This window comes from Gymnogyps californianus, chromosome 5 (assembly GCF_018139145.2).
Source record: "Gymnogyps californianus isolate 813 chromosome 5, ASM1813914v2, whole genome shotgun sequence".
NCBI lineage: Eukaryota > Metazoa > Chordata > Aves > Accipitriformes > Cathartidae > Gymnogyps > Gymnogyps californianus.
The window spans coordinates 68,219,164-68,239,481 of record NC_059475.1 but is presented as its reverse complement, the minus strand read 5'-3'; the positions used below and the strand labels follow the sequence as shown (position 1 = coordinate 68,239,481).

The window sequence follows — 20,318 nt, the reverse complement described above, 5'->3', positions numbered from 1 at the left end:
TGTGGCGGCCGAGGCGTGAGGCGCGTCGACCGGAGAAGCTGGACCTTGACCGCCACGAACCTCTGGCGGGAAAAGGGCCCGCTGAAGAAGTTCTAATTGGGGTTGCGAGGAGTTAATTAACGAATTCGGGGAGTTAACGGCGCTTCCCCAGCCCGGCCTGGGGACGGCCGCTGAAGGGAGAAAGAGCGCGCACCGCTCGGCGCCTCACGGCGGCGGCCGCGCGCTGGGCCCCGCCCCTCGGGCCGTTGGCGGCACCGCCCCCGCGCGCGGCGGCCGTTGGGGGCGGAGCGGTTGGGGCGGGGCGGGGGCGGAGGCGCCGCCGCCGCTGGAGCGGAGCCCGGGGGCGGGTGGAAGGGAGGGGGAGCGGCGGCGGCGGCGGCGGCGGCAGGAGGAGGAGGAGGAGGGAAGAGGCGGCAGCAGCAGCAGCAGCAGCATGGCGGCCGGGCGCGAGCGGCTGAGCGCGCCGCCGCCTCCTCCGCCTCCTCCTGCCGCCGCCGCCGCTGCTGCTGCTGCTCCTCCCGAGCTGGAGCCCGCGGGCCCGTTGCCCAAATAGCCGCCCTGCCCGGTCCTGCCCCGCCCGGAGAGAGCTCGGCCATGGAGCTCGCCAAGCCGGCCTTCCCCGCGCTGCCGCAGGCCAAAGAGGACTCTGAGGTGAGCGGCGGAGGGGAGCTGCCGGGGGCCGCCGCTCGGCCCCGCCTGAGGAGAGCTGGCCGGCCTCGTGCGCGCCTGGCCCCGCGTGGCGCGGATGGTCCCGGTCCCCCGTCCCCCCCGCCCCGGGCTGCGGGGCCCTGTCCCCCCCCCCCCGGCGGGTCCCCGCTGACAGCCCTCCCCGCCGTGCCGTATCTCCCGTCCCCGTACGCCCCGCTCCCCCCTGGCCGCGGGGTCCCCGCCGAGATCCCAGCGCAGGCCTCGCTGGCCGCCCCCCGCGGGTCTCCGCCGAGGCGCAGGTCCTCCTTCTCCCCCCCCCCCCCGTACTGGTGACACCCCCCCCCCCAGGCCCCGCTGCCGGGCGCTGTGCCACCCCCCTGGGACCACCGACCCCATCCTCCGGTCCTGCCTGTTGTTCTCTGCTCCCTGCCGCCTCCGTTGCCCTCACAGACCCCCTTCCCTCCTGCATCTCCCCTTTCGGGTGCCTCCGGCCTTGCCCTGCCTGCCTGCTCTCGGGGCTATTTCCCTGCCTACTGAAAAGGGGGTGCCTGCTTTCACAGAAGCCCCCCCTCCCCGGTTCATCCCGCCTGACCACCGCTCCCTTGGCTTTTGCCCTCTGATAGTGGCCCCCACTCAGCTTGCTGTCTCTGGTGTCCCTTCTTCTGTGCTTCAGTGTGTCATGGCCTGCCTGTTAGCCGCCCTTTTGCTTTGCGCTGCCTGTTCCCTCTCCCTTTGTATGGTCACCAGTCCTGTCCTCCATCTGCTGCTGTCTGCCTGCTTGCCCCTTTTTGTACATGCAGAAAGGTAATGAGCTGCTCGCAGTGAGTACCTGTGTGTCCCCTTCCAAACAGTTGGTGTCTACTAACTCTTAGATACTCCAGAAACAGTTTGGCGCCCTGGTGAGTCTATTGGGGAGGCATTTTTACAGTGTTCAAGAGCCAAGACTTCTCTGCAAGCTAAGACAGGTGGCAATATCTGCTAAGACTAAACTGCACCCTGCGTGGTGTCAGAGGAGTCGGGTCAGCGTGGTGTCTGATTTCTGAACTTGGCTTAGCTTCTCAGTTCTGACCCTGCATACTGGTGGTGTGTTTTCATGTGTCACAAACAGCCCTAAGTGTCCCGCTTCGACAGCGTCAGATATTTAATGCGAAATGTCACAGCGTTCATGCGGGAAGTTGATAGGATCTGAGTGCTGCAGAGGTCTAGAGATTGTTGCATATTTCACAAACATCAGCATGTATTTCTGTTTTAACAGAGTTATTGTTGAATGCTGTTATTGTGGTAAGTTACCTGAAATATGGAAGTTACTATGTTTTTTTTTTTCTTTTTTGGTTTTGTTGTCAAGATTTAATACCCTCTTCACTTCAGAGCTATGGAGCTGTTTACAAGTCATCTTGGTTGTTTTCAGGAAGTTGTAATCAGTTTGTATCTGAACACAAATTATATACCACCCTGTGAGGTTTATAATTGTTTGTTTTTAAATATCTTTTCTTTCTGGAGAAACCAATCATATGGTTACTTCTGAAAATGGTTAACTAAATTAGCCTGGGTGGCTTTTTGAGCCTGTTTATAACTAGAATGGCTAAAAAGGAGCATGCGGTTAAAACAGTTTTTAAAAACAGAGGTCACTGCCAGTCTAACAGCTCTTAGCTGATGAAAACTGAAATTATAATGCAGTGTCCTTCAGAGTGGATTTTATTTTTTTGCTTCTTTCATGCTCTGTCTCTCAATAGTATAACGTATAGAATGTTAGAACTTCGCATGCTGCAAGACCATAGTGGAGAATTTCAAGGACTATTTTTAAAAACTGTAAGTTAATTTTTTTCAACACCTTGCATTTGTGTCTGACTTGATCTAAATACACTATAGTTGGAGTATTTGGGGGAAACAGAAAAGTTAAAGCCAGTGGAGAATGTTAGCTCCACAAGAACTTTGACTTGTTAAGCAAAGCGTAAGAGACTTCAGCCTTGGGCCTTCAGCCTAATCCTTAAGAAGATGCTTTGGAAAAGCAAACTAAGGAAACTAAAATCATTCTGCTCACAAAATGTAGTTATTCATGGAAAGCTGAAGATCATCTCTTGTGTATTGCAGTGAGGAAGTTCTTTAATGAGGAGTACTCTCTAATGTTATTTCAGGAAGTTGGTTATGTATGGTTTAATGCTGTCTTGGTAGACTTGATTTCAAGATATTGGGAGGGGAAGGGGAGGAGAGAACTTGGGGAATCCCTGCTTTACTTCCTGATGTAGGCTGCTCAAGAGTAAGTGCAACTTTGTGGTCATTTTAAGGCAATCTAACTGCCAGCTCCCTTCTCCCGGCTGACACTAGTAACCATGTGACAGCTTTAATAATAATAATAATTTAAAAAAAAAGCCAAATCAGTGAGTTGATCTGGTTGACTGCACGGCTTCACGCTCCCTAGTGCTGGCACAAGGAAAAGTCAGAGAGTGGGCAAGGCTGGCTGGTGAGGGGGTGACAACAGCCTGTGGTTGGATTGACTTAGGCAGACTGCAGAAACGTACTCTAGATAAATAGGTCAGTTTTCTGGCCTGTAGATTGTTTGCAATGTCCCTAATCCATACGTAGTACTACCAATTGCTGGATTTTTAAACTGCTTTGCTATTGGTACTTCTTGGAGCTTGTGAAATGCCACATTAAGAAATGCTGGTGATATTTACCTGCTGGAGAGAGTTGTGCCGCCTTTGCATTCCTAATCTGATACCATCTCAGCAGTTGACTGACCAGAAGTTCATTATTTTGAGTACTCTTAGTGCCACGTGTCACTTTTTTTTTTTTCCCTGCAGTTTGTGTGTACTTAGCGTTCATTCAGGTGGTGAAACCACGTTTGTTACAGGTCAGGCACAGACAGGTATTCGCCAGCGTCTGCCACGCTTTGATACAACCGTGTGTCAGTGCTGGCTTGTGGCGCTTCCTCTAGTCCGCTCTCGTGTGCTGGCTGCAGTCTGGGTGAATTGTCCAGTTCTGCAAGATGAGCTAATGAAGTCTGGGATAAACCAGCTTCTGTCTTTCACTCATGAGTCTGTGGCAGTTAAAAGCTGAATTCCTTTTTACAGGTCCTTATGCCATCTGAGTGTTTTCTCTTTTTAATTTTTGGATATTCAACATGTAACTCATCATTCTTGCAAAGCTTTTCTGGTATATGCCATGAATGCCTGTAAACTCTATGTGTTCTTTTACAGATTGGAGATAGTGAATATGTCAAAGTTTTATGAGTAGTAGTGCTCGTACATGGCATAGAAATAATTTCTAAGCTTAGATTTATATGTCTTTTTTTCTAAAATTGCCACATTTTTCAAGATGAGATCTCAAACTTTCTTAAATTTGAGAAGTGCTGTGTTTTGGTTTTTTTTTTTTTTTTTCTTTCCCCCAGTATAAACATGTATGGCTAAAGACCTGTTAAAAGAGGATCCAGTTAGTGCATGCTGGCATATTAGTACTGAGACATCTTAGCACTTTTGGAAAGATGGTAAATAAGGACTGGAATAATTCAAGGAATCTAATGGAAATTATTTTCCCATTAAATTTTAAACAAAAAAGAATAGTGCTAGGATATATGTAATGGGAACACAGCGCTAATTTCCAGTTCATTTCTTTGTTAAAACGTTAGCATATTTGCTTGCAAGCAGGCTGAGTAAACTAGTATGCATGAGGTATTTAGAATTTTTTTAGGACTCCCCATGGTTTTTGTAATGGAATTATCAGCTTATTGACTAAGCAGTCATATTTGCCTTTTTATTATGTGTAAAAACTGAGCTCTCTTTAGCACATTATTTTTTTTAAGAAATTTACATTTCTTGACAGCTATATTTAGTCTGAAATGCTAATGTATTTTTGACTGCTTTTTTTACCTATGCAGTAGTGCAGTCCATCTAAAGGTGGAACACATTTCTTAAATTTTTTTACTCTTACTTTTGATAACAAACACAAATAACCCCCTTAAACATCGTGATTTGCCGCCTCTGCAGACTCTTTAAAATAAGTGGGAAGCCTGTATTATATTTATTTTACCTGCCCACATAATAGAGCAAAAGAAATTTAAAACAAATGCTATGTTATGCTGGGAAATGTAAATCAGGTGACAGATTTTGATCATAACTCTGTGGGATACTATCAGACTACTTTGCATGTACCAAAAGAAGTGCACTGTGGCAGCTGAAGTTGAACAGTCTTGTCAGTCGTGATTAACTTACGCCTTGCATCCGTGGGAAGCCTGTTGAAGTGCATAGGCATCCACACAGACATGAAGGTGGCTCACAACTGGAGCAGTTTGTAGAACTGAGGACTTAAAGCATGGGTTTTTTTTTATCTGAATGAGGATTGTAAAAAGACTTGTGTGTTCCTTGGCTGTCTCGATATAGCCCAACTCACTAGACTGTAGTTAAAAAAAAAAAAGGCATGAAAAAGGACATACTCGCACCATTATAAACAATTCTAATGATCTGAATACAATTTGTCCTTTACCAGTGAAACTTGTTCATCAGTGCTCATTTTACAGATTCTTCATAAAAAAGTGAATCATCAAGACCTTTTATTGCAGTGGGTGGAAATGCCGTGGGGTGAATGCAGGAGAAACGCTACTAGAAAAAATTCAGATGAGTCTCAAGTTCTGGGCAAGTCTATTTGAAAAGAAAATACTACAAAAAGTGTGGCAGTCCTGCCACTTGGCTATGTGCTTCATATAAGCTGAAGAATTCTGCCTTCACTGCTTTATCGTGCTTTAATAAAAGCCAGTGCTGGTGATCCTGTGTGCTAACTGGTATTTAACAAGCTAGTAGAGATATCTTTTGGACCGATGTTACAGAATGGGACAAATAAGAAACGTTTGTTTCTCATCTGTATTATGTTTCTACTTTCCATTTAGTTGCCTTAGTCTATCTTTTATCCTTTTCCATGGCTTGTGTTCCTCTCTGCTAAAATAACCTTTATTTTCCTGTCGTATGCTTCTTCCTTCCTCTGTGTGCTCTGTCATTCCCACCTGCTATTGTTTTTCCTCTCCACCTTCCTGCTTTTATATTCCTTTGTATTTTCAAAAGCAAAAACGTCTGTAGGAGGAGGACTTCCCATTGTCCGAGTACTCTTTACAAATACGCAGAAAACACTGTTAAACATTGCTTCCCAGCCCATGTTTACTATTGTTGAGACTGACTGAAGTGGGATCTGTGACCGAGGCGTGACTTGCCATTGCAGCAAAGCCCATCTAATAGCTGGCTTTGCTAAAAAGTGGCTTTACCCGTCCTGCCAACTGTCCGGTGTTGTCACTGTTTTGTCCCAATGCTTATCTGACCTGTAGTGACCTGGAGCAGGGAGCTTACTTGGTAGACAACCAACTTAGCTAAAAAAGCTGTTAGTTTTGGGCCATTATAGTTTCCTGAGCGTGGTGACTGTAGGATTAAACAACTGTGCAAGGGTGGGAATGTAACCTCACCCTTTAACCAGCTGCTGCTTTGGGTTAGCAGTGCTGTCAAAGCCTTCCTTAACCTTATTAGTATAGCTCTGTTCTTGTTAGTGGCATGCCCACGTCTTGAATGAACAAAAAGACTGGGTTTAATTTTTTATATTTTATATCCTTGCACTAGAACTTCTACCTAAAAAAAAAAAAAATTTAGCCCTGAAGTGTTCAGGCAGTTGGACTATATGATCGTTGTAGGTCCCTTCCAACTGAAATAATTCTATTCTATATATAAAAAAATGCTTCTAACTGGAATAACTGTCCAGGAACATGAAGCATGACTGAATCTGAAGACACAGCCTTTCATTTCGTTCTTGTTTGTAGGTAATTTTGAGGCCCTTAAAGTAGCATGCTTCACAGTGATAGACATGACAGGTTTCAGTAATATTCAAATATTTTTCTTGAATGTGTTTTCAGTACTTCATTTAATTTGTCTGTTTTCTTATTAAAAGATGGCAAATGAGTATGCTCTATTACTACTTTAGTATTTCATGATTTCTTTTGACAATTTTTTGTTCCATTTTACAAAGGCCGTTGGTGTAACTAGCTTTATTTTTGTGCAGGTCTTTAATGATAACATCTCCCCTCCTTTTGTTGGACTGTATCAGCTGGGAGTTTTTATCAAAATATTGTCTAAAATGCTTTCAAAACCAAGATGTGATCTCATTTCATTGTGTAAATTAGACTTAAAACTACCTGAGAATTAACCATAAAGCTTTTGTGTCAAGGTAATCGTTAAGGGATCAGGACCCATCCACAATCCAAGCTGTAGCCTGCTAAAGGAGGGTGATAGTAGTGTTGGCAGTTAATAGAATCATGCCCTCTGACTGTTCTGATATAGCACTGTTTAGCTGTAATTTTAATTTCCTATACACAGCGGTACAAAGTTGTAGCCAAGAGATCAGCTGGCCAGAGCAGATGAAGGAATGGAAGCAGGTCAGCAGAATGTGTGGCTGTCATTGCTGTAACAGTTGTCTTCAGCTTTGATTTCACAACTTGTGGTAGAATGTCGTACCAAGTTTGGAGGAGAGACTTCTGAGTGTTATAGCTCATATGAATATTCCGCTAGACAGGGAAACAAATTTAGGCAAGAGGATTCTGACAGCCCTAGATTTTTGAGGAACGATCAATCATGCAGAAGTCTTGCTGTGATGAATTGTGATGGGAAGAGAAAGCTGTATAGAGAGGTAAGTGGTGCTATTAATCAACAACAAAAGAGCTGTCAGTGTTGGAAAAGGGTCAGAAACCTGGGGCGGTCAGGAAGGTTTTACTGGGCGTTGTGTGCAGTTTTTCAAAAGGGCTTGAGTAATGGTCTTGAGAGCCAGGAGAGTCATTGCAGATGGTGGCTGATGCCCAGGGATGCTGAGCAGATAAGGGGCAGCAGCTAAAATCTAGAAAAGATACTTCTTGATGTTGGCAGCTTCTTTAAACTACTGATTTGATTTATTTTACTGGTGTTTTTTTATCACCTTTGAGAGCTTCTTCCTTCATCTAGGGCAGCCTGTGGTTTGCAGGCTCTACTAATTATAAGGCAGGAGGAGTTTAACCATAATAATGAAAATGCAGGTACTGTGGATTGCCTTTCAACCAAAGCTGAGCTTTGGCAAAGACCGACTAGGATATACCTTTTATATGTGAAAATTAGATGGATCTTCAGGCTTAAACTGTCAGTTAGGGACTAGTTAAGCAATGTCACGTATATCCATTTCACTATATTTCTTCTGGTGAGGCATATGCAGATTGCATAAGGTACGTTGTGCTGCTGTGTTTAAAAACCGCAGTCTTTGCTTTTGTGCAGATCTTGAGCGTAGACAAATCTCAATGTCAGGGCTGTTTAACTGACTAAAAAATTCATAATATGAATTTTATATTAAGTCCTAGCTAAGGTCACTCTTTCAGGAAGAAGTCCACATGTATGTGCATTTGCACATGTCAGTGTAAGGTGTTAGGTTTTTTTGCCATTAAACTGTTCTTCTAAAGAAGAACAGGTACAGCTATGGTAAAATATTGACAAAATAACCATAACTGTTGGCAGAGTAACTCTTGATGTAGTTTGGATACTGGTTACCAAGAAGCTCTTTGTAATGTAGACAAGTCTCGCCTATTGATTCATATCTTCAATTTATTTCAGCTAGAGATGGGGAAGGAAAGGCTTTGAAACGTGCTTTATTGCCTTTTCTCTTGCTAGTCGCTCCATTCTGGGACAGTAGTTGAAGTGCTTTAGATAGTCCCTGGCATTTCATTTGTGCGAATACAGAATACAGCGGATACGTGCTGTGAACACCCTCTGCAAAACAGCTGAGGTATGTTTTAAACTTGTCTGTCAGTGAATCACAGTCTAGTTTGGGAAGATCTGTCAGAGGTGAGTGGCTCCTCTTTAAAACTTTGGAGTTGTGGGGGTTATTTTTTTGTATTCCTTCTCTTTACGTGTCTTGCGAGTGTTGAAGATCAGGTCTTCCAGTGAGTTGTCACTTATTCTGTAGAACCTACCAAATACTTAGCAGCAAGGAGTGCTGTTACTCTCTCCGGCTCTGGCATCATCAGTTGTTTTCTTAGCAAAATTCTTGTATTTGGTCTGATAAAAAGAGAAACTTTCAGTTGTTATTTGTCTGCTGGGTGCTTCAGACAGTGTAGAAAACACGGTTGATGAATGAATTCCTTAAAATGAGACCTCTGCTTGATTTCAGTCTACATTAATAGATTATTTTTTTACATAATTTTGCATAACATTTGAATAATCTTGCATTGTTAGTTTTAAAAGCCTTGAAAGGCTGTCAGGGAATCACCAGAATCACTCTTTCAGTAGTTCGTGTACTTGTATAAAGAAAGCATTTAATCTGAGGCATCGTCTTTCAGATATTTATTTTGCAGACTAAATCCTGTTGGAAACTGTACCTTTTTGGCTTCTTGAAGAACACTGAAGGCTAATGTCTGGAGCCAATACTGACATTTTTGTCTTGTTCAGAACATCTGTGGCATCTGTCTTTTGCATTTTGGTTTCCTTTGGACTGTATATTGCTAAATTCTTGCCTACTTATTTTGCACAGCTTACAGCTGTTGGGACTAACACGATTTCCTGCTTCTAATGCATTTGAAAGGAATATTTGTAATGTATCGTTAAGTCCCCTTGATGAAAGTAGTGATGAATTTGTGTTTTCATTATGCTCCAGACTAAGACTTTTAAATTCTACAAGTATATAAATAGAGTCATAAACCCACTTAAGTGCTTGTATACTCCTGGAGTGTAGCTTAAGCTTTCCAGAGTTTTTCTCATAATACTGTTTTTATGCTTGGACAAAACTGAGGTTTTCTTGCTTTTTGGTGCTTGAATTATGCTTTCATATATGGAGTGAGACAATGGGATTATGCTAAAACACTCTTAGGTCAACCTTCAAAGGATACAGTTCTGTAAATATCATCCTTTTGTCACAGGACTTCTACTTTCTACTACCAGGAGCTTTTATTATTACAGCTGGAACATACAGAAGTAACTTAGCTTATCTCTCTGTATCTTTAGCAAAGACCATTTTAGTGTATTTTATTTCCCTGTTTGTACTACCATTTTAGGTAGTATTCAAATAATTGTTTTGAGTGGCTTAATGTTTGTTTGCTTTCTCAGAAATGCTGTCCCAGATTCAATTCAAGTGGTTTCCAGAATAACTTTACTGATACTAAAATCCTTCCTAATTCCACTAACAAGAGCTAGCAGAACCTCACTGTTTTACTGTGTGTGTGTCTGGGGGAAGGGCTGGATTTTTCTTGTGTCTTGGTAAAAAGGGGATTAATGTGAAATTGATGCTACCGGTACAACTGCAGGTGCTAAGGTGGACAATAATGCAGTTTAAGGTCCTGGATCTTTCTTGGTGTAATGCTGATCTTACTTCAGAGGTTGAATATTTAGAGTTTAACTTTCTCATAGTTTTGAGGAGATTGGAACATCAACAAGAATGACATATGGCAAAGTTTTTTCTTAGCTGCCTGTGTGTGTGGAGCAATCAACAAAGTTATGTAAATAAATGTATGCAGTCTATTTGATTTGATATGTTTGACTATTTCCTTTTTTTTTTCTTTCCCCTCCAGCTGGTAACTGTGATCTCAGATACAACTCCTTCATGTGTGAGGGTCAAAGAATGAGTAAGAGCCTGTTAATAGAGGACAGTGGGAGTTGTAAAGAAGGAAAGACAGGAATAGAGTCTGCCTGAGCGTTTTTCTGTTCAGCTTTGGCAGTTCTGTAAAATGTAGAAAAGGATGAAAATGTTGATCCTGGCATTTGCTCTGGGCAGTTGTGATAGATTGAGTTGGATGATAGTAAATAGTCAGCTGGGAAGGGGTGATTCCCAAGTGGTGAACTTTCACAAACTTGAAGGTCTGAGATTCTGTGGCAGGGTGCGATGTGCTAGCTGTAAATTAACCGACGAGGAGTATCACGTCCTCGTGGCTGAACACAAGCGTATGCATTTATTGTGCAAGGATCCTTCCCAGTGTAACTGTCTAGGATGGACAAAAGTGGAGATTCACTTTAATGGCTTGCTGTGTTCATGGAGAACATAAATTTCTAGAATTGTTAAAGCGAAATCCTGAATACTCAAAATAAAGTTAGTCTGAATATATTAGGTGAGGCAGTGTGGATTTTAAGGGAGTTACCTGCTATACTTGTTATCTTCAAACTGTTTTTTCAGTGGCTGTAGGAATGTACCAGTCAAAGGAATTTTTTTGCTTCTGTGGCTAGTACAGAATGTTCTAAAGCTTTTTTCCTTTTTCTTTTTTTTTCCCTCCCCACTCTAGAGGGAAGTTTCTAAGCAGAAAGCTGAGGTGTGGATGTACAACACTAGCTATTCTGCACAGGCTTCATCACTGATGTAGAGTGCTTGAGGTTTCTTCACATAAGCTTTCAAAATAGTGTTCCTTGCACTTGAGTCTTACTGGTATCCATGTGGAGAGTTAGCAGTAAGCGTAAGCAATGTGCCTGTTGCATAGCAGGTAGCTCGTACAATCTGCAGAAAATAGATTGTGATTCTTTTACATAAGATCTCTGTTTGAATTTGTTTTTCCCTTTACGTGCCTATATAATTTTTTTTTTGGTTTTATTTTAAGGATTGGACCTATCCCATGAGGAGAGAGATGCAGGTATGACACACTTTCATTTACCATTTGAGTCAAAACCCATGGAGCGTTCAGTAAGAAAAATAAAGTGCCCTACAAAAGAGCTGGTATCAAAATCAGTCTTTAGGGGTAAAGTGTCAGGCAGCACCATGGGAGAGATGTGCAAGGATTGCCAGCTTAGAGTGCAGGTTTCCTTGGATCTCTGTTGTGCAAGTACTAAAAAAAAAAAAAAAGTAATTTTGTCCTTTTCAGAATCCCCAAAATACTGTGTTTTTGTCTTCGTGAGTATTTTTAGGAGATGGCTGTTAAAAATATATTGGAGCTTTGCTTTTTAACTTAAATTTGGTTGGAAGTAGGTGTTCTCAAGGAGGATGGACAATTAAAATTTTCCTACCATGGTGTGAGCCAAATCTTTGCACAAGATGAGATCTACAGACCTACATGTCTTTATTGGTGGGGAGATAAATGGTTAAAAATCGGTATTTTCCTACTACTGGGACAAAGCTAGAAGACTTCCCATGCGTGTATCTTTTTCCATGAGAGCGATTTGGAATTAATTACGAGACATGATTGTATACAAAGTTAGAGTTCCCTTCATTTGATCTGGGGCTCGGTAAGATGCAGTAATCAAACTGGAACTTAGTCCAAATAAAGGACTTGATTCCTGTTCCAAAACAAGATCTCCTGCACAAAGATCATGTTTCTTTTATCTTGCCAAACCGATTTTTTTTTCCCTTGTCCCATTATAAACGACACTTGATAACACATCTCTCACTAATATAATATGTGAATTACTTGTTTCCATGGCCATAGTCTGAGCTGAGTGCAATGTATTATTTCAAATGGTTTTGAGTTGTTATTAAATATCTGTTCTTCTGCCTCCTAGGAAATTTTACCTGGGTTATTTTTAGGCCCATATTCTTCAGCTATGAAAAGCAAGGTATGATTTTCAGAATAGTAGCTCATAAGAAAACTTTGCTGTGGTGATTTGTTTTGTTACTGTGGTGGTATGTTCAAGGGTTATCTATATAGGTGTAAATTTGGTTGCAATCCTGAACTGGAATATGAAAGATGCCAGAGTAGAAGTAATACTTGGTGCATTTATGGGATGGTCCTTTTAGCCTGCAGGATTATCTGACTGGGGCTGGTGTTGATGCCTCCCTTTTCCAGAGTGAATCTGAACTACTGCCTCAGGCACATGCTGGGGCAGTTAACACTTAAAAGACAGCGTTTTCCTTAACAATCTTGTGAGCTAAAGGACTATTTCAGGAGAAAAATGAAAAAAGAGCCCTGATTAAATTTTTTCATGTGGCTTGAAGTTCTGCATGCATTCGTACACACACACACACATGCGTGCTCTCTCAATTCAGCTAGTCAGCTTTGCCTACTCCTTACAAACCAGAGAAAAGTGCAAGTTTGAAGTGACTTGCACACTAATTGCAGTGAGCATTCATGTGTGAGCTTTTTGTATTAAAAATGAGTCTTATAGTTAAGCTTGTATATAATTTTAATTAGAAAAAGATAAACCATTTGAGACTTGCATATTACTGATCAGGCAATCTATTTCCTTTGCTGAAGTTTTGCAACACAAATCAGAACTGGGAACTCACAAATATGCAATAAAATAAGGTAAATTCCATCTACAATAAAGTCAAGCACTGCTAAGATAAAGCTTATATCTGCAAACTTACCTCCTAGTTTAAATGATCACTTTCAGTGGTCTGATTCCAGCAAGGATCCAATGCTAGCTGAAAATTACTACATCATGTAGGGACTTGCAGTTTCAGGCGAAGTGAAAGGTGGGCAGACACAAACAAGTTCATTGAATGTCTTCTTTACTGCCTGTTCTTTTTATCGTTGTTAGGAATGCTTTTTCTTGCAGCTCCTAATGGTTGTGTTTTGTCTTTTTGAAAGACAATTTTTCACCCTATGCTTTGAATATTAGAAAACTAGCTCTGATTTTCCTTGAGGACATGATATAGCCCTATTGTATATTTAAGTATAGCTTTTCTTTTTATTACTGGGTAATAGATGGATTCTGTAATTAAAAAAAAATGTTTTTTTCTTTTTCCACAGCTACCTATACTTCAGAAACATGGAATAACCCATGTAATATGCATACGGCAAAACATTGAAGCAAATTTTATTAAACCAAACTTCCAACAGTTATTTAGGTGAGAAATGATAATAACATGCAGACCTGCAAACAATGAAAGGTCTTACTTTTAAACAACTTGTTCTGTATTAACAAGACTTTTTTGTGTTAGTGTTCTTTCCAAATATTTTCACATTGTCAAAACTATTTGAAAAATAGTGTAGAAATAGCTAAGGTGTAGAAATACTCTTAAATCCAAACCATGAAGTTTGTTCATCCTGCTAAACTCTGGACATAGGCAAGTCTGCAAATGAGAAGTATCCATTAGCTTGCAGTAACTGTCTTTAGTTTTAAAGTTGTTAGTTCTGAGTACAGTTTGTCCTGCTAATAGAATATTTGAGGTAACTTAATCAGAATATGTGTACCTCTGAAAAAGTTGCATAGAGCCTCAGAAAAGAGCACTGGCCTGTGTTTACAAGCTGATGGGGAGCATGTGGGCATGTAGTACACTGCTTTCAAACAAAGCTGAGTCACCGGTAGCATAGCACTTGTGAATTTCTTCCACTCTGAGAGGTGATTTTGTCAGGGGATGTTGGAGAAGGTTCCTCACTTCCTTCCTCATAAGGGCAGCTCCAGAGGTTGCTTGATTGTAGAAGTTCTGGAGCTCAGACCAGAAAGAAAAGCCAGGAGGGTAGTGCTGGCTTCCCTCTGCAGGTTTGAGTATTGTAGTGGGGTTCAATCAGTTGTACGTGTACTGGTGGCAGCAACTCAGTGTTATTGTGTACTCATAGCAACTGTTTTCATTGTAGGTATTTAGTCTTGGATATTGCAGATAATCCAGTTGAGAATATAATACGATTTTTCCCTATGGTAAGTATTTGTGTGTTAATGTGAATGGATTGGGAATGGAGTTGCCCAGTAAGAGTTTTCTGAACTAACAGGTACCAGTTTCAAATTTGGGATACCCAGCCTGAGGCGCCTGGAAGGGCTGTGAACTCTTAAGTGACCTTATTATTGCCACTTTAGTAGGTGTAGTTAACTCCTTTTTACAAGCATAGAAACTGAGGCAGAGTTGTAAGAGCTGTATTTTATTACGGTTTAAAAAAACAATAAGACACAAAAAAAAGACTGGTCTCAAAGCAAAGAAATCAGGTCATGGGAGAATGCTGGAGAACTTGGCCTGTAGGCAACTTATTTTTTGAGCCCAAGAGTATTTACATCTCTTGTATCAAATACTGAAACAAATTCAACAGAAAATAGTAACTAGTTGGTGTAACTAAGTTTTACAGCATCTTGGAACATGTTTACTGTAGAAGAATGTAAAAGTAACTTTAGGTTAAACAGTACCCATTACATACTGACCTTTGGAAATAGAATAAACCCTTAGTTTTGAGCTATGGTTTTGTATCTTTATTTTAGGTTAGTTTGCAACAGAGCAAAAGCATTTTGTTCCTTCCCCCACCCAAAAAAAAAAAAAACCCCACCAAAAAACTCTTCTGGCTTCCCTGTATATGGCAGAGGTGGTTGTGTTTTTGCAGAACAAGGCGGCAAATCAGTTGATGGCTTGCAGCTTTTCTGAAGTGTAATGCCATTTGATCGAACAACATCCTTTGCAAATCTCGCAGTTACTGACATCTTAGTAGCTCTGTGTTGGTATATTTTTAAGAGTCTAGTCTGAGTTTTCCCCACAATAAATTATTTAGCTTTTGCTTTTCATCTAATCGGCTGTTTCAATCTGGCAGTGTTCCACAGACCTCACTACATCACGTCTCACCTTATAGATTGATGAGACCTACTTTTATAACTGAAAATATCATTGGAGAACTTCTAGGAAAACACAGGTGTCAAAGTGGTCCAGGCCATATTGCTGTTGATGCGTGTGGGTTTTTGTTTGTGGTTTTGGTTTTTTTTCCTCCCAACTGTTAAACAAAGATGTTTGGAAGTTACTTTTTATTATAGTGGCATAACATGTGACATAATGATTGTAAAAGGCGCACGTACTGGATTTTTATGCATTTTTGTTTCTGGCTTCGTGCTAGTTTTTCACTGACAATTTTATGGGTAGTTAAAAGTACAAAAGAAATATAAATGTCCAGTTGAAGTGATGTCTAAGTCTGTATACACAGAGTGCATTGTTGTCACTGTATATAAAGACTGATACAAAAATTCTACCATATAAATGCAAGTAGCAGTAACATCTAAAATAGTCTGAAACTTTGAGTCTTGTAATTTTTTTCTTTTTAGACTAAAGAATTTATTGATGGAAGTTTACAAAGTGGAGGTAAAATCATATTAACTTTTTTCCTTCATTTACTAATACATTGTTGTTAAAGCTTTAAAACTAGCTTAGTGGTATGTATTAGAGGCTCTTAAGTATGAGGTTTTCTTAAATTTGGGGTTTTATTGTGCTTGAGTTGAACTATATTATACAAGTTCAGAGCTAAGTGTTCTTCTTTCCTTTTGCCTCTGACCGGAAAACAAACCTCTTTGTATATCTGGGGTTTTTTTTTTTCACTTTAAACACAACTGTGTTCTGTGCATGAGTTTTCTTTTGTCCCCTCTCTAATGTAGGGCCTTAAATCTGCATTGTGGTCCTGGAATGCAGATTCTGTTACTCAAAATCCTCAGAGGAGCAGGAATCTGTGCTTCTGTATCCCAGGGCAGTAACAGACAGAGTGTAGTTAGTAATCTAGAGTGAAGTAAGACACGCCTGTTATTCTTAGGATGTACCTTGCTGCTGTGTAGTTCTCCATAACAAGGAAAAACTACATTTCAAAGAATTTTCTTCAGTCTGTACAAGTATGGTTGGTTGTTTTTTTTGTCTTCTCAGGAAAAGTTCTTGTCCATGGAAATGCAGGGATTTCTAGAAGGTAGGAAACTATCCATCCTGCTTATTAATTTTTTTAAACAATGGACATAAATTTTAATGATTTTTTTTGTTTGTTTCTTTTCAGTGCTGCCTTAGTTATTGCATACATAATGGAAACATTTGGGGTGAAGTACAGGTAAGAACAGAGCATGGTCATGTAGTTAACCATTTGTCTGAAAAGGCTGAAGTGAGAGAGTACTTTAGTACGGATAAGAAGTCCGATACGTCTGTAGGTATTCATTTTTTTAATTCAAGTGGTGTAAGTGAATAATAATTTTGGAGGGAACGTAAACAGTTGTGTATTGACGCATAAGCCAGTTGTTACCTACTGAGATTGAGTGAAGACATTACATGGGGCGGATGATTCCATTTCACTTCACTGCAGGTTTGTTTACGTCCTTTCTTTAAGAAGAAGTAGGTACCTGCTGCTAACGGAGACAGGATACCAGCCTACATGGATTGATGCCTTGCTGCAAAGCTATGGGAGAGGCCCCAAGAGGCTGTTCTAAGTAGTGTGTGGAAAACAGGCCACCGAGCTGGAGGTGGGGGTGGGCAAATAGTATTTTACAACTACTGCTTCCTATTTTGCCGACACAATATCAGTTATACAAACCAGTTCTGAGGAGCCTTTAGAGATTGCGTATTTCCTAAGAACTGATAGTAGGAAGGAGGACTCCTGAAACCACAGAGACTTTTGTCATAGTCTGTTTTCCACTGAAGTATTTTCTCTCTCCTTCTCTTTTTAAGGGACGCATTTACTTATGTTCAAGAAAGAAGGTTCTGTATTAATCCTAATGCTGGATTTGTCCATCAACTTCAGGTGACTTTTTTTTTCTGGTCATAACTCAAAAGCCATCTGATGAATCATCTTCCTGCAAAACAGCTGTTTCTACTTAGGCTTAACATTTACTGTAAAAGTATGCTTCAAGTAAACGTCAGAAGCTGTAGTAGAGCTTGGAAGGAAGATGAGTGGGTACCCTAGTTCACTAGACTTAAGCTTTAGACAAAGCAAATCCAGGAATGGAGGAGAAATAAAAATCCTCTTTTGTGCAGTGATAAAGAGGCTCTGAAACAGCTTAATTGGTGGCTAAGGAAACTGCGAAGTGAGTATCGTGGCACACATCAGTGATGCTTCCTGACACTTGCATTCATAGGTGATGAAATTCACAAGTCTGAAACAGCAAACAGTGGTATCATGAAGCTGCTTTTTTAGTAAATTTAGTATATTCCAGGAGTCTGTTGGGTGAATGGTGGGCAAACATCAGGACAGTATGTTGAAACAGATTTGCAGTGTCTCTGCTATTACTTAGGTGGCTGGCAGCAAGATGATTGAATATCTCCTCTGTTTGTTTTTTTTAAAGTAACTCCTGTGAGTTGTGGTGTAGCACTGAAAGTGTGACAGGTCACTAGAATGCAACTTAAAGGCCCGGTATGGTTTGTCCTTGTAACAAATCTCTGAAGCTACTGTATTCTAAGTTTGTTTTTACGGTCTGAATTGCCTTCTGGGAGCAACAATGAGTTCTCTGAACGTTCTCACAGAATTTTTTTAATGAAAGTTTACTCTCTTCCTTAAAGCCATTTCTTGTCATCCTTTAAGTTTTTCTTTTGCTCTGTCTTCCTGATGATTCTTGTCATTCACATCAAAGCAACAAAGAACTCTCCTCCTCTAAAATCTCTGCCTTACTATGAGATACTCTCTAGTCCATCCTAGTGAACACTCCGAATTAATCCTTTCTCATCCTTACAAAGCATTATGCCAAATTAATAGCAATATGTATTATTCAACTTCTTCAGGAATATGAAGCCATCTATCTAGCAAAATTAACCATCCAGATGATGTCACCACTGCAGTTGGAGAGATCCCTCTCAGTTCCACCTGGTACTACAGGTCAGAAGCCTCTCCTGTTGTGTGTGATGTTGCCTGTCTTACCTGCTGTTGCGAGGTGACTTTTGCACTCCCTAAGTAAACCTCCAGCAGCAGTGAATCTCAAACTTTTGGGAAGGGGATGGCTGCAGTTGGTGTGCGAGCTATGGTCAAACTTCAGTATGCAGTAATTAAATGTTCTGTTCTCCTATGGTTGAACTTCCCTGTGGTGGTGTCCGTACTTCCATACCATACTGGAGAAGGGCCCTGCCTCTCCCTGTCCTTCAAAAACCCCGAGTTCCCTAGAGGAATCAAGAGTGACAGGTTGAAAGCAGCCAGTGTTCATGACATAATTGCTGCCCTTAAAATGAAGGCAGTTGCTCTGAAAAAAAGTTTTGCTGTGCCTTTAAACAGATAATGGGGGATTGGGGCATGTAAAAAAAAATGTTACCTTAATCATATAGAGGTGTGCCAGTAGCAACCCCTGCTAAAGGTCAGTGAAAATGGAGTTTGGGGGGGAGATGTAAAGGGTGTGCAAAAAATGGTGGCTTCTAGGAAATTTCTCTTCCATGTGGAGAAGAAGTGTGAGGGAAGAAGAGTGCTGTCAGCAAATGGCTGTCCAAAAGCTGAATGTCTTCAAAGGGTAGAGTCCCTGCAAGAAGACAGTAACAACTGCCCTGTAGTCCTGCTCACGGCTGTGTATTGTTAGAGCTGATCTTTTCAGATGTATCCTCCTTCCTCTTGCCTTTTTCAGGAAGCTTAAAGCGAATGCATGAAGAGGATGAAGAACTTGGAACCATGCAAGTGGCAGCAGCACAGAACGGATGATATCTGAGGACAAGCACTGTTTGTATTTTGAATTCCTGCCAAGAAAGGTGAAGAAAACTAGGGAAAAAGAATTAATAATGCAAAATGATGAACACACACACACATAGCTTCTTTTCAATTACATGTTGCTTTCAGATGTAAATCTGCCTCTGCAACACACTAAGCATCATTTTTAAGATGTTGGACTTCTTGAATGAATAGATGGCACTGATTGTTTTACTCCTTTTTTACACTTTACAGTTTTATTCTAAACCAAGATTTTTGGACTTGCAAAGAGGTATTATTGCAATAATGCACTTTTCATACTTGAAATTTCTTTATTTGTATGATATAAAGTTATTACTTTAAACAAAATGCAAGCTGGGGGGATTTGTTTATAAAGTTATTTGTGTAATTTATAACAAGAGACTTTAGTAAAGAAAAAGTTTGCTAAAACTCACCTTGTTCTCAGTATATATTATGGTCATGCTTGTAGAAATGTCCTTTATGAACTGCGCTATGCACTACTACTGGCAATTGAGCGACAGCAGTGATCTAATCGGTATTTAACTCTTTACCTTGTTATAAAACCTCCTTATATACTGAATTATTTTGAGACTGACACTGTTGCATAAAAGATACGAATGAAATGATGGCTCCTTTAGAGCACTGTGGTGACTGAGCAAATTACAAAGCTGTTAGAAGAACTTGTGTATTTGGGAAATCGGAGCTTGTAATTAGACTGTATTTTAGCAGGGAACAGGTGGGCTCAGGAGAGTTGAATCAATATAAAACGTATTTGGGGATCTGAGCATCCAGCTATCTCCCTGTACTCTGATATGGCTGTGTGCGAATGGCCAATGTCCTCTGTCGGCCTCCAAATGAGCAACCTGTGCAGAGGGGGACCCTCTGAGGGCAGATATCTTTGAATTTGAAGGCGTGAATCTAAACAGCGAAGCCGTTTTGTGCTGTGAGGATTTCTTCTGATGCTGCCTTGTGCTGGAGGATCGTCCAGCAGCTTGTTTACTTTTTCGGAGCCTGTTTACTTTGTAGGAGTTCTGCCTCACTTTGTGTATTCAAGGCAAGTTGACCACGCCTGTGACTTGCTGATCTTTGCTTAGTCACTGATCCTCTGCCTTGTCTTGCAGCTCCTCAGAAGGCTGGCTGAGGGGCAGTCCCTCCAGAGCAAGTCTGAGCTCTTGGCCTGTGTGAAGGCTCTTACAAGTAGTTAGCAGATTCTGGTTTGAAAACTACTGCCTGGCTTGGCTTAAAGTGTGCTGCTAGAACAGATGTTGGTCACACCTGAGGAGGAAATCCTCCTGCAGTAAGTCAGGGCTTTTAGCTGAGCCAGGACACCTGGGTGAGGCTTTATAGCTTAATAACCTCTTCTCATGTGGAATGTGAAGGCCCTGGAGTGCTGCGTATGGGGAGGGCTCACAGCTTCAGCGGAGCTGAACCAGTGTTC

The 20,318-nt window shown here is 41.2% G+C and overlaps 1 protein-coding gene across 1 annotated transcript; it reads left to right on the top strand.

Moving 5' to 3' along the window:
* Positions 1-503: 503 nt before the first annotated feature.
* On the top strand, positions 504-19,390 carry STYX (serine/threonine/tyrosine interacting protein). The gene is made up of 11 exons (XM_050897444.1): positions 504-651; positions 11,210-11,242; positions 12,105-12,158; positions 13,295-13,392; positions 14,123-14,183; positions 15,558-15,594; positions 16,144-16,183; positions 16,268-16,318; positions 16,930-17,002; positions 17,977-18,070; positions 18,801-19,390. Exons 1-11 carry the CDS (start codon positions 595-597, stop codon positions 18,872-18,874), a joined length of 672 nt encoding a protein of 223 aa, XP_050753401.1. The 5' UTR covers positions 504-594; the 3' UTR covers positions 18,875-19,390.
* The last annotated feature ends 928 nt before the right edge of the window (positions 19,391-20,318 follow it).

What these genes read in the sequence shown, in the direction of transcription:
- STYX (XM_050897444.1), top strand. Translation starts at nt 595, where the DNA reads ATGGAGCTCGCCAAGCCGGCCTTCCCCGCGCTGCCGCAGGCCAAAGAG. An exon ending in CTTCAGCTATGAAAAGCAAG is followed by an intron (nt 12,159 to 13,294) that starts GTATGATTTTCA and finishes CTTTTTCCACAG; the next exon opens with CTACCTATACTTCAGAAACA. An exon ending in TGGAAGTTTACAAAGTGGAG is followed by an intron (nt 15,595 to 16,143) that starts GTAAAATCATAT and finishes TTGTCTTCTCAG; the next exon opens with GAAAAGTTCTTGTCCATGGA.